The 14,513-nt window shown below is 38.9% G+C and overlaps 1 protein-coding gene and 1 long non-coding RNA gene across 3 annotated transcripts in view; one reads left to right on the forward strand and one right to left on the reverse strand.

The window, feature by feature from the left end:
• The window catches only part of LOC121927522, a 55,084-nt gene extending 54,423 nt beyond the window's left edge, over positions 1–661 (reverse strand). Inside the window, exon 1 of the long non-coding RNA XR_006103262.1 lies at positions 548–661. This is a non-coding gene — a long non-coding RNA (uncharacterized LOC121927522). The remainder of the gene's footprint in view (positions 1–547) is intronic.
• NKAIN3 (sodium/potassium transporting ATPase interacting 3) overlaps positions 1–8,339 on the forward strand; it is a 309,732-nt gene extending 301,393 nt beyond the window's left edge. For both annotated transcript variants that reach the window (XM_042461189.1, XM_042461188.1), the window contains exon 6: positions 5,677–8,339. Coding sequence is in view for 1 of the 2 variants with exons in the window: in XM_042461188.1 (XP_042317122.1) it covers positions 5,677–5,690 (14 nt within the window). In the remaining variant the exon portion in view is untranslated. The remainder of the gene's footprint in view (positions 1–5,676) is intronic.
• The last annotated feature ends 6,174 nt before the right edge of the window (positions 8,340–14,513 follow it).

The raw sequence follows: 14,513 nt of genomic DNA on the forward strand, positions 1-14,513 counted from the left end.
CTATTTCATCCAGAAACCCCTAAAATTGGGAAACCACCACACGTTCTAAAACCTTTCCCAAAAATGGTAAGTTGGTCACTGGCCGCTAATTATTCAGTATTGTGGGATTCCGGAATGAGTTTTTTAACAAAGGCCTCACAACTGCCTCCTTTAGGCAAGATGGATCTCTGCCTTGTTGTAGGGATGAATTGCCTACCTCCTTTACTCACTCACTCACCCCCCTCTTCCCTGTTTAATAAGCCAAGAAGGACAAGGGTCCAAGACACATGTGGTGGCTATTACCTCTCCAAGAATCCTGTCCATATCATCAGGCTGGACAAGTTGAAAAGTATCCATTAACTCTGAACAGAATGGTGCCAAGGTTGCATTCGCTATTACATCCAACTGTTTTTTAAAAAACCATGAATACAATAATATGTTCCATGCTAGACAAGAGTTATATTTAAAATCCATCCCTGCTTTTACTGCTTACATATACAAGACTCCAGGTTCAATCTCCAGTGTAAAAAGACCCAATAACAGATGATGTGAAATATAACACTTTTACCTGACACCCTGAAGAATGGTAGGAATGAGCTAGATGGACAAATCATCTGGCCTGGTTTAAGAGAGCTTCCTCTTTTTCTATCCCTGCCAGTTATCCCTGGACACACTCTCTCTCACACACACACACACACACACACACACACGAGATCAAACACACACACACACACAAGAGATCAAAAAAACAGACTTTTCTAAGAACCTTCTGCATCTGTGCTCTCACAGAGTGCCAATAGGTTCTAAAGTACAAGGAATATCATTGATCAAGGTGAATTTCCATTAAAAGCCAACCTGCAGAAAACAATTTGGGTAGTCAGTGAACTGTGCAATCCATGGTTTCTCGATGCTTATCTGTCTGCTGGGTGGCAGCCTGCCCACTTGGCTTCACAATAAGATAATTGGTATCAGTTTCTGTTGCAAATGGGCCAGGAAAGCTGCTAGGTTGAAAACTAATGGGCCTTTCACTATCCAAATTGTGAAAAATGCAGCTTTCTTTAAGCGAAAGCTAAGAGTGAAAAAGAAAGGTATTTTCTGACTTACATTAAGCCCTGAAGGCATTTATGTACCCTTTGGTGTGTTTCCCTCTCCCCAGCACTCTTGCTACTGAATAACTCATTTAGGATTTCTAGCATTCCTTGTTCCCAGAGCACATAACACTCCATTAAGAACAAATACACTAACCAGTTAAAAATGAGTAAAAGTTATGTTACTTGCAGTTTGAAACACGAGGTTTAAAGGTGGATCTGTGTTTCTTCTAGAATATCATGCACTTTTTGTGTCCTAAGGCAAATGGGTGTGCTAATGGGCAGTAACTCATATGTTCCTAGAACAACTGTTGCTGTGTGTAGTGTTTAAATAGCCTTGCTCTGTGGGGGCAGGGTAATTTAATTTAGCATACTCCATCTAGTCCAGTGTAGTGGGTGGGATCCAGTTGGATCAATGGTCTAATGTAACATCTTTTGTCAACAGAACCAGGCAAAATTCCCCTTACAGGTTTTCGAGTGGAGTGGAGTGGAGTGCTCCAGGGATGTAAAACACTGTTTCACTAGTCCAAAACACACTGCTGAAATAATCCAGTTTGAGATCACTTTAACTGCTCTGGCTCAGTGCTAGAGAATCCTGGGAATTGTAATTTACTGTGGCACTCTGGCAGAGAAGGCTAAATGTCTCACAAAACTGCAGCTGCCAGAATTTCTAATGCTGAACCAGGGCAGATAAAGTGGTCTCAAACGGGATTATTTCTGAAGTCTGTTTTGGACCTAGTGTGGCATTGGATTGAGACTTTTTGCAGCAGCTCCCAAACTATGGAGTTTATCACATGGGGGAAATCCCGTGCAAAAACAGGATTTAAGGGGTAGAAAAAAACTCATAAAAGCGGGTTGATTTTCACACATATTGTTGTTAAACTTGTGTTAACCCAGATGGAAAGTAAACAAAAGCCACTCCTTTTTACTTTCAGAATTTTCTAAAAGTAAAAAGGAGCGGTTTTTGTTTACTTTTTCTCCACTTTCCATTCAGGTTAACATTAGTTTAACAATAGCGTTGTGTGAAAATCAACCCACTTTTGTGGTTTTTTTCCAAATGTAAACCCTCGTTTTTACACGGGATTTCCCCCATGTGATAAACTCCATAGCTATGATGGCAGTGACCATTTCCTGGAATTTCTCCAGCATCAAATAATCTTGATGGCATGAACATTAAGACTTGTGGCTCAGAACGTTAAAGAATTTCGGGTTATGTTATGTGGTTTTGTGGGCTGCACAAAAACTACTTTATCAGATGCAGTAGTCTAGTTCAGAAAAGCTTATGCCATGTTAAATGTTTTAGCCTGTAAGGCAAGCATGGGAAATTGCATGGGAGGTATAGATCAATTTCCCCCTAGATCTCCCATATGTCCCACCAGCAAGCCAAACTACATCCATTTTACTCTGTTGTCTTTCAAAATGACAACTTGGAGTGAACTTTTGTCATATCCTGATGCTGTTTTGAGAGGGACACAAAGGAAATCAGATGCTTTAGTGTGCAATTGTGCTTTGTATGGGTGGGGTGGGTATGTATTTGCATATTTTCATGAAATTCAGAAATTTTCTGTGTGGTTTTGGTTCGCCACAGGGCGGTATACAAATTATTATTATTATTATTAAAAACTGCCTGAAAGTCATGGTGATTTTTTTAATAGGAGGGTTGGGATTTTGGGAAAAGTGGTGGGTGATTCAGAGGTTGCCATATCTACCCTTGATTATTGTAAGAGGTCTACAGTTAAGCTCTAGAGACTGGAAAAAAGACGAGTCTACACCCTAAACAAAGTGTATCTGACTCCAGCTTCTTCTCCCAGTTGGCTATCCCTGCCAATGGTGTATTTAAATCATTTTTAGTCAAGTACAGTGAACATATATCAGCCTTAAGAGGGACTTCAGTTTCAGGTAAATTTTTGAGATCTGCAGTCTGCTGGTAGATAAACCCAGTATACATTGCCAAATTACTGCAGTTTTACGCCGCTTTAACTGCCCTGACTCAATGCTATGGAATTCTGGGATTTGTAGCTTTGTGAGACATTTAGCCTTCTCTGTCAGAGAGCCTTGATGCCACAACAAACTACATATCCCAGTATTCCATAGCATTAAACCATGGCAGTTAATTTGGTGTCAAACTTTATTATTTCACAAGCCTTGGGAGAGGCATTTCATCCTTTTAAAATGAGGGAAAACACTGAAAGGCTGGGAAAACACTAAGGAGTCGTGCCATGGGGAAGGGGATATGGCCAACTGAAAATCTCAGATTAGCACATGAGGAAGGCTAGCCTCAGCCCTAGGACCACAGCTTCCCAAACCTTGTTTAGATAGTAATGTGTTTTCCTTATGGACATGTATTATTTCACTTGCTTCAAAATGTGATAGCAGTAGCAAGTACATTTCTATACTGCTTATCATTGAACTATCATTCTCTAAGTGGTTTACACTGTGTAAACCAATTGCTTCCAACAAGCTGGGTACTCATTTTACCGACCTATGAAAGGAAGGAAGGCTGAGTGTCATGGTGCCCTCCTTCCTCCTACTGAGAGCTCAAAAGGCACCACGAAAGAAATCATGACTGTCCATGGCAGAAACAATGTCTTCTCTCTCCTACTCTGTCATGTTACAAACTTAGAAAGGGGGAAATTAGTGCAGTGGCATCTAAAGTTGTTAAACGTTTATTGGTATGAAGTTGAAGGCTTTCATGGCTGGCATCCAGTGGTTTTTGTGGGTTTTTTGGAGCTATGTGGCCATGTTCTAGAAGAGTTTATTCCTGACATTTTGCCAGCATTCTCTGAAGATGCCAGCCACAGATGCTGGCGAAACATCAGGAATAAACTCTTCTAGAACATGGCCACATAGCCCAAAAAACCCACAAAAAATCCTATAGTATATTGATAGTTTTCAAAGAGATAGCCATGTTGAATGTGATAACCGAGAGAACACATTTAGGGTACCTCACGCTTCTTCTGCTGAATAGGGCCCTGGACTTCTGTCCCAAAATCCTATCCTTCATGCAGAGCTGATCCTTGCTATCCATTCACTTGCCTTTTCCTTGAACCAAGAGGGAGAGAACAAGTCAATCAAAAACATAATTCTCTGTAGTCACTCAGAGAAGATAGGTTTATAGTTAGCAGCCATAAAGAAGAGCAGCAGAGCTGAAGGTCTTGGAGATTAGCAGTGAGACCTTATAAGAGTTTGGTGCTCAGCAGTTGACCAACAGTGTATATGATGTTTGGCCTGTAAAGGAGCCATCACTTCTTCACTGTTACAGCACCTGCTCTCAGTATGTCAACTGAGATACAACTGACTTATTGAAAAAGACTTTCAATGGAAGCTCTACAGATATTGAATCAAATGGGCCCAGGTTTTTGTCATGTGTTGAACTGTGTGTAATCTCTTCTCAAAGGTTGGTTGATCATATCATTTCATACCTCTTAGTGCTTTCCTTCCTGATGTGAGACCATTTTAACATATTGACTTTGGGAAAACATTGAAATCAGAATAAGTAGCAGTTGGATTTTGTTTACTTTCTTACATATGTACGTATCCATTTCTCTAGCAGTCAATAACCAAAATGTACGGATGGTCCACCAAATGCTTAACGCCATAAAATACATAAATTCAATAAAACATTGTAAAATGTAGCCTTGACTCCAGCACCATCTACTTTTTCTTCCTCCTGTATTATTTTTTAAACTTCTTTTGACTGATGAAGAAGCCAATGGAGATTTGAAATCTTGCATTATGCATTTTGTACCTTTGATATCACTCTTTTGTGGATTTTGGGTTTTGTTTTACATATCATTTTCTAAAATATTTTGAAATATATTTTAATCTTGGGGAAACACAGGCTTGTGACTTTTGGTTTATATCCAGTCTTGTCACTAAAATGCTCTTGAGATGGCAAAAGATGCATATTATGACACTCCCTCTCATATTCTTTATTAGACAGATGTTGTTGCCTCACTTATTAAGTTTATGTCCCACTGAAGCCATAAAATGTAATGAGGAATTTTAAAAAGAAAAAGAGTAGCCACAACAGCATTTAAACAGAACAATGATACTACTATCAGCAATATTAGCATTAAATCCAATTCTTAGTCCCAACTAGAAACAGACCTACTGAATCAGTGGGAATTTGGTAAGTCAATGTTTAAGTAAGTGTAATTGATTCAGAAGTTCTATTTTAATTGAAACTAACATTGGAGTTTATCACACGGGAGGAATTTCTCTTAATTTCGAATAAAAAGAAAGTGGGGCCAGAACGCATTCACATGAATTTGAACTGACTTCCCATTCCCCAAAAATAGCTTGCCATTGCCCGAAATTGCATGTAGTAGTCTATCACGCAATAACGTTAAACCCCATGATTGCGTTCAGATTGCCATTGGATTATACTTCCAATTTCCCTTGTCTGATAAACTCCATTGATTTAAGCCAGAATCTGAAAGGTCATGAATACTAAAAAAAAAAAATGACATCAAAGATTACTGCATCAGAATAAAATGATTTGCATTGTTGCTACAGCACAGTCAACATGACAATGCAAAATATACAGAAAGTAAAAAATGGCTTTTGTTCTATCCTAGCTTCAGTAATTTGTATATTCTTGTTTCAGGTCGAAATAAATAATGGACACTGATGTACCAGTCGTGTTTATCAGTATTTTACTGAATCAAATTTTTGAAGGAAGCACCAGTTCTGCAAAACTGTCTTGCAGAAAGACACCCGGACTGTGGATTCCACTACCAATGTCTGACTGGTTACAACCTGGAATTTCTTCTTGTTGTTGTTAGGTGGATCCTTGTTAGATTATCTTGAATTTCCTTTTGATTATTCACTTTTATGAACACTTGTAAATTGTAACTTTTTAATTTTTCATGTTATTTTTACAAATATCTAGTGTTTATGGCATGAAACAATTGAATGTGTAAAAAAAGCCTCTTTCCCCCAAACAATTGGCCAATCTTTTTGGACTAATACAATCATACTGGCCCTGCATGTGCTAGTAGTATTTTGATGCACACTCACATCCCCCCAAACCACTAGGTTGTGGAATAGCTAGGCTCAGGAGAGAGATGACTTCATGTTTAACCTACTGTGTACTATCCAATAAGAATTCTTTTCCAGATATTTTAATGTTTAGCATTGCAGTCTAGTAGTGCAATGCTGCATATTTACGTAGAAAGAAGCCCTGTTGAGTTCAGTAGGACTTAGTCCCAGATGAACTACATAGGATCTCAGCTCTAGGGTTCTAATATGTATGCCACACTGTTGAGTGGAGCTTTCTCCCAAGTAAATATGCACAAAGAGTTTGCATATGACTACTTCTTCCAATTTTCTCTTTGAACAATATGTTTGCTTATATACATTGGGCTAGATTAGATTTCAGTGTGTGCAACTGGGCTGATGAAAGCAGACTGACCTTCCCTATCTTCCCTGTGGTAGATCATTCAGTTTACTGTAAATGCCACACAGAGGGTTAAGCATAGCCTGCTGCTGGATTAAATAAGAGGAATCTTTGAAAACTGATCAAAGGTGCCTCCCAATAGCAGAGCCACTACATTCACAGAAAGTAGGTATTGGGTCCAGTCCACTAACTGTAGTTGTCAGTGACTGGTAGAGAAATGAAAGAAAGCATGGTTCCACCCTCCAGAAATTCAGGACAAATGTCTGTATTTTGCACATTTTTTTAAAGTCTCCTAAGGAGCCAAATGTGAATGTGTACAACTGGGGTAAAGAGTCATGGGGTGGTACCAACTACAGCCTTATGAGCCTCTGAACATTCTTGATAGCCTTAATTTTAAAGCTGACTAGAAGGCATTCAATTATGATAATGTGTACAAATATTTGTAAATTTATTGTAAATACCTTTAGAATATGTATTAATGTGACTTTTTTTTAATTTACTTTCCAACAGTATAAAAAGTGAGATTACACAAATGATTTTTTTCTGTGGATATTTGGCAATCTCTAAATTTGTTGCTTGTCTGTTTTTCTTTGTTGCCCAAAAGTATGCTGTTCTCATTATGCATATTGCTGACAACTCTTTCAACCTCTCCACAAAATCAGTACTTTGGAATACCAGTGTGGCTGTGTAAGCTTTCCAGGGATCAGGCATTGTGCTTGAACTCCATTTGAGAAGAAATACTGTTTTGAACATATTTGGGAGGTTTCTCTTCTTTCAGCTAAACTGAAAGCTCTGATTCAGTGTTTTGCATCTACAAAGAGGTGTATGAGCAAAATTATCTTTGTGGAAATGCTGGATTTGTGGCTTCATCTGCACAAGGCATCAGTGAAGATGTAACTCTGCCTTCGTGAAACTATGATTTTGAGTGTTCCTTTGAAGAACACGTGTTTTCTTCCAGTCTGTATTTCCTTGTTAGGTATTAATTTCCTCTCTTGCATTCTTTCTTTACCTTACTGTTCTACCTACATGCCAAAAGCAGTCAGTATTCGCAAGAAATATTGTCAGAATCTTCTTAATCAAAGATATGATGAGGACTTGCTAGTTCTGATTATAAGAGAACCTAGTTAACATTTATCATATTTGTGTTGGTGCACTTATACAGGTTCCTTCCCCCTCCCTACCAAAAGGCAAATGAAGGGAAGGTTTTTGTCCTTGGCAGGGATAAACTAATGAAAAACAATTTTGCCAGCAGTGAATTCCTAATTGCATCCAGTGGTTTAAAAGGAATCAAGATTATTCAGAATTATACTGAATTAAATGCACACATACAAGAGCTAATAACAACTGAGTATGTTCTCTTGTGTCAGGTATATACAAGCTGAGTCTACTATATCCAAAATGCTTGGGACTGTAAATGGTTTGGATTTTGAAATATTTGCTGGTATCCTGTTTCTATCTTGCAAACAAACAACCAGGAGCATGGCCACTGCCACCTAGAAGGTGAAAGCAGGTGGCTGGAGATCGTCTGTACAGTAATCAGGTCCCTTATATAAAATAAAATGATGTAGCATTTGTAGGCTGCAAAGAAACAGGAGAGATGTAACACTGCAGAGACACATGGCTGGAGAGAGACAAGGAGATTTCAAAACCTGTTTTTTTAAAAAATGCATGAAAAACAGTGAATTTTTTGATAACTGTGGTGGTGGTGTTGGTAGCAAGGGAACATAGTGGGAGGCAAGCTGGGCCTGGTGCTGGTGGGTGATAGAACCCAGGAAGAGTGGTCTCAGCAACAGCAGCAGTCTGTGCAATGATGGGCAGCCTAAAATCCATGTTGCTCTTTCCAGCCATGTCTCTCTGCAACCCTCAAATACTGTGCCATTTCATTTTATATAAGGCACCTGATTTTGGAATGTTTGCCAGATGCCTGGTTCCATCTTACAACTACAATAAAAAATAAATTGTATGCATATCTTATATTCTCTTTAAGATAATGTGTGCACCATGTTCAAAAATCATTCCTAAATAATGTTTCTAAACAAAATACTTTCGGAAGCAACTCAGTATCTGCTAATATTTGGTTTGCTTGTTTTGACATGCTAATAATTGTATATCATAACAGCTGTTTTCTGATTGACTAACACAAGTTTTTTAAAGAAAAAAATATTTTGAATCAAGTAATCATGAGAAGAATTTCTAGTGACCTGGTTGTCACTGATAACGTTACTGACCAGAATCTTGTATTAGCTTATACTTAACCAAGTACTTAACAAAGTAGCTTCTCCAAGCCCGACCATTCTGATGGAAACATCATTCTATCATGCACCAGGAGAATGGACTTCTATCCATGCAGCTGATGTCTGATAAAGTAGGTTGAGGCACAACTTACGAATATGGCAACAGTGTCAACATTTTGACTTAAGTAGTGATCATGAATATGAAACAGTTACCTAGCCATAACTATTTCATATTCATAATCACTACTTAGGCCTGAAAGAGATGAACCTAAAAGTGTGACCCACGCCCCTGACACAGTTGGAAGCTGCTCTGAGACTGCCTGAGGCAACCTGAGACCACTGGCAAAAGGAGCAGCAAAAAGCTTTAAGAGCAGGCTTCCAACTGTCAAATCGATCCATCAATTCAGTTCACAAACCGATTTATCTGTAAGTGAGAAGGAGGCCTAAAACAGAACCAGTCTTCAGGAATAGATTGCTCATCTGTTCACCTGTGATCTTTCTTTCCTGGAGGCCTATATCCCCTTCCACATCCAGTCACCTAATTCAAGTACATATAATATCTGACTATGGATTATTTTTCTTGGTAGCCTCAAATCCCAGTGATTTCAAGACTGAAAAAGAGAGAAATACAGCCCAAACTATTTATTGTTTCTAGCATGCAAAAGACTTTAGGACAGTGCTACTTAAAGTAATGATCCACAGACCATTAGTGGTCTTTGAGACATCAACTGTTGGTCCCTGGAGAGTTTCCAAGAAACAAAGAATGGTAGCTAGTGAGCATAAATATGGTACTGGTCCCTGGCATTTTGGGGTGTATGTGTGTGAATGCCAGTTCCATGTATCAAGTAGGTGAATAAGCACTGTTCTAAGACACTGAATTCAGACTTCAAGCCAAATATTCCTAGAACTATTAGTGGTTTCATTCCCACTTACAGATAAATCGGTGTGTGATCCGAATCGATGGATCAATTTGACAGCAGAGCATGATTCCCACTACATTTGCCCCACTCACATTTCCCCCCCCCCCTCTAAAATAGGGTTGCCATAATTCTCTACTATAAACCGGGACAAAATGTAAGACAAAAATTAGACCAAAATGTAGGACAATTGTGGGATAAAATTTAGCCCAAAATATAGGACATTTAAGGTCCTCCATTTTTCTTGAATGTCCTACATTTTGAGCTAAATTTTATCCTACAATAGTCCTACATTTTGGTCTAAATTTTGTCCTACATTTTGTCCTGGTTTATAGTAGAGAATTATGGCAACTCTACTCTGAAATAATCCACTTGTGGTTCACATTCATGCATGAATTGATTCAAAATGGATCTGTTCCAGTCGGCCGAAGGGCAAATTTAAATCGATTCCGGTCTGCATCTGGTTCACACTTGCGCGGAATCGATTTATCCAAAAAGACACAGAAAACATCAGTTTCATAAATGGGTCTAGTGTATGGGCCCCCTCTCAGAATCACTTCAGTGATTTGGTTTAAGTGGGAACCAGGGTCCTATATACCAGTTCAAACCAATTTGCAATCCAGTTTATAATGTAGTAAGAATGAGGCCAATTTAAAGGCAGAGCACACATCTGTTCTTTTTATCTTAGTAGAATTCCTTTGTTTGGTAAGAAAAAATGTCAAAAGAAACAATGGGAAAGAACAGGAGAGTTGCAAATGGAAGGTACAATTGAGAGTTTCCATTAAATTTTGTGCCTCGACACAGTAAAAGCCTTGTCTGGAAGCAGCCTGAGTCAATGGCTGGTTCCTGTTGATATACTATGCCAACATAGCTGTGTTTTGACGTAGGCCATGCCAGCATGAGGAAAAGGCTATGGATGATGTGTCCAAGAAGAAGTAAGAGACTGGAGAAGTACTGTATATACTCATGTGTAAGTAAAAAAAATTGACCCAAAAACCTAGGTTGAATTATCCATGGTCAATGTAAGTACAGAACTTATATCAAAAATGACTCTCCATCCCCCCCCCCCCCCCTTTGATTAGAGTGGCAGAAGATGAGAACTTGGTCCATCCCAGGAGCACCTAAGAGAAGCACTGACACCCTCTACTCTTTCTACCATCTGACCTTTTTGAATGCCTGGGTGGGAAAATGGTGACAGTGGCATCTCTTTGACACTTCCCCTCAAAGGAACACAGAGAAGCTTTGAATAAGGAATGTGTATATGTGTGTCAGCTTTCCTGGGTTAAAACCAGGCAAATTTTTCATATCAAAGCTAAAGGCCATAATAAGTGCCCTTTTACCCTTTTTGACGTGTGCCTTTTCTTAGTCCTTCCTGTTTTTGGTTGCCTTCCCCACACATCACATAGCCATGATTTACCATAGTTCCCTCCTCATCCATCCAGTCTTTAGGGTGAGTGCAAACAGTTATGCCTGCTGGGATTTTGTAAGATTTTTGGCATCAATTTCCTTTGCTTTGTCCTTTACATCCTTTATTACATGCCTCTATGTTTTATCCTCAGTTTATCCATAGGGTCATATCAAAATCCATAATCCCCCCCCCAAAAAAAAAAACCTGGCTTCCACTTATACATGAGATCAGCTTACAGTTGGCTGCTTGGATCAGGTGGATTTTGCCTGCATTCCCTTAGCACAGCTGCACAGTGCTGGAAAAAGAGCAACCACTGGTATAATGCACTGACAGGATGCCACCTGCTGTCTCTCTTCTTGTGTCAGACTAGGTGCCAAAACTATGAGCCATACTGTTTGTCTTCTAGTTGTTATCCTATATGAATCCCATCCCAGGCAAAAGGCAATCAATCAATCAATCCATAAATAAATAAATTCAACCTTTGGGCCTTTAAGGCTTGCAGCAAAATGAAAGTCACATAATTCTATCCTGACAGAAACAGTATTGTATCTTGTCACCTGAAAGCTATTTTATTGGCCCCAGATGGGTAGCTAATTGAAAGTTTGTACTAAGGAGCAAGGTCTGCAGCAATTACATTCGTCAGTGCTTCCTAAAACAGTGTTCTTCATTTCATGGTCTTTGGGCTGCCTAGTGAGCACTTCTATTTGCTGGTGAGAAAGAATGTTATACATTGTTTGAGGACAGTCTGCATCAAATTAAGAGGGGAGAGGGATCATCTTCCATGAGATAATTTCACATCAGTATGAGGCTTTCTCTGTTCCAGTTTACAACCCAACCTAGTCTACCATGATCTATACTGTTCCCTAGACTGAGTCTGTTTACTTCGTCTTGTAGTTTTTAAGGCTGTAATGCTAATTATATTCAGTAGGGAATATAACTGCCCTTTGGCAATTTGTCCACAACAGACTGCCCAAAGGGGCTCACAAGTTTTTTAAAAGAAAACATTCAACAGATACCATTGGAAACAACAAAATCAATCAATTCAAGTGGGACAAAACGTAGAATTGCATAAACCGAATAACAAGAAATTGAAAAATCAACATTAAGAAAGTGATTTTGGACCTCCAGCTCAGCAAACATGTTCAGATGGCACTGTACTGATGTTAAAAGATAAATGATGACTTTGGTGATATTTTTAGGGTATGAACAAACTGAATGAAATGCATTATTTACAGCAAATGTGCCTTCCGTAATACGCTGCATCCATTTCCTTCATATTTAACATCTATTTGCTCTGCATGAGCTGGGGTAAGTAGCTTACTGCTGAAAAAGTAGAGAAAGTGTAATTATCTACTTTTGGGTAGTATGGAAGCATGATTTTGTGGATACATATTTGAATATTTCCAATCTAGGCTCATGCCAATAACAAGGAAATCAAGATCCCTGTCATGGTTTTAGACATGCTGCAGATTTGAGCAGGTGTCTGTGCTACAAGGAAAGAACAAGAGGAAAATGATGTTAACCCCCCTTTTTTCAAAAGAAACTCACACATATGTATTACTCCATTAGTATGTGGTAAGGAAAGTAGAAATAGGCAATGTGGCACCAGGTTGCCTGGGGGGGGGGGGAGCCAACTCTATTGCATACCTGCAGCTGAATAATGAGCTTGTCATCATTACTCATGAAATGTGTTATACATTTGGACTACAACTGTCGGAAACATCCTAGCCATGACCATGCTGGCTGGGGAATTCTGGGATCTTGTAGCCCAAAAATGTAGCTTCAAGACTTTAATCACCCATTTTACAACCTACTGAAATATCCAATTATTAAACCTAATCTCTATTTGGATGAGGCATTTATCACTTGGTAGATTACTTACATTTGTCATTGTGCCACACAGATGTCCCAGGTAAGATTTATCTTATCCATCCACACTGTAGTTACTAATGCAAAATTGTCCATCAGCTGTCATGTGTTTGAAAGCACATCTTGGCATTCCAATATTTAATGGCAGGAAGATGGACTCTGGAAGAATCAGTTTGAGGGAATATCACATGAAATGCTGTGAGCCAAATCTTCATCATGGGCTCTGTAGGAAGACCCTTGAAGACAAGAGGAACTACCATCTGTACCCATGAATATGTTGACTTGGCAATTACTTTTGGTGGTAATGTTTGTGTTCTTCTCCCAGGTCCTTCCCATTCCTTTCAGTTCAGAATAACCTGTTAGAAAATTCAGCTTTGCAGTCTATCAACTTCCTGTAACAGCAGCTGACAGGAGCAAACAAAAAATGATGTGCCAGATTAATTGGCTTCCCTCCTTCTAAATTCGGTCTTGTTTAGTTTCATTGTAATAAATTACAGACCTGCAGCTATTTTATGCAACAAAGAGAGAGGTTGCCTTCTAGCCCTGTAAAATATTTTCCATGTATAAACTTTATTTCTACACACATCCTTTGAGAATTCATTTTAGCCTGTTTGTCACATGAAAAGCCTTTGAGCAGAAATGGATGTGTGGCTTTTCCCCCCATCCCTTTGGACTTCAGACCCTAAATATTAAACATCCGCCTGTCAGTTGACAGTGCTACCAGAAAGATCCTTATTTTCTGTTACCCTTGTGCAGCCATCAATAGCCCTTGTCCTTGAAAAGTGTTTGCTGAAAAAATAAATATTACAATTGGAGTGTTAAAAGGCTTACAGACTGTATATGATGGCTGAATTGGTTTGCTCCACATGCTCAGTAGAATCCTGACTTGAGAAGGTGAACAAGGACATACAGCTCTATCTTTTTGAAGAGCTTAGAGAAATAATTTTTGCCAGCAAGCAGAAACATTTTTATTCAAACAAGCTTTTTAAAATTATGCAGGCCTGGTTATAATGGAGGGGTGTGTGTGTTGTTTTAGATGTATATATTTTATGTGATTTTATATTGGATATAGATGTTTAAATTGTTTTGAATTTTATTTGATTTTAAATGTTTTATCTGTGAACCATCTTGGGTCCCTCTGGGGAGAGAAAAGCAGCATATAAATGAAATATATAAATAATTTCTTGAACTACAAAATTCCCCAATCAGCATGGCTGGTAGTAGGGCCAGTCCTACAATTAAAGGTAAAGTAAAGGTTTCCCCTTTGACATGACTGATGTGTCTGAGTGTAGGCAGTGCTCATCTCCATTACTATTCCTGGCAGGAATAGTAGCCAAGGGAGCCAGCATTGTCAAAGACAACTCAGTGGTTATGTGGCCAGCATGACTAAAGGCCAAGGCACACGAAACGCTGTTACCTTCCTACCAAAGTAGTGCCTATTTATCTACAGTGGGACCTTGTTATCCACTGTGGTTTGGTTCCAGGATCCCCAGTGAATAACAAAATCCGTGGGTGCTCAAGTCCCATTAAATACAGTATAATGGCAGAGCAAAATGGTGTCCCATATATAAAATGGAAAATGAAGGTCTGCTATTTGGAATTTATACTTTTTTTGGA

This window comes from Sceloporus undulatus, chromosome 4 (genome assembly GCF_019175285.1).
Source record: "Sceloporus undulatus isolate JIND9_A2432 ecotype Alabama chromosome 4, SceUnd_v1.1, whole genome shotgun sequence".
Taxonomy (NCBI): Eukaryota; Metazoa; Chordata; class Lepidosauria; order Squamata; family Phrynosomatidae; genus Sceloporus; species Sceloporus undulatus.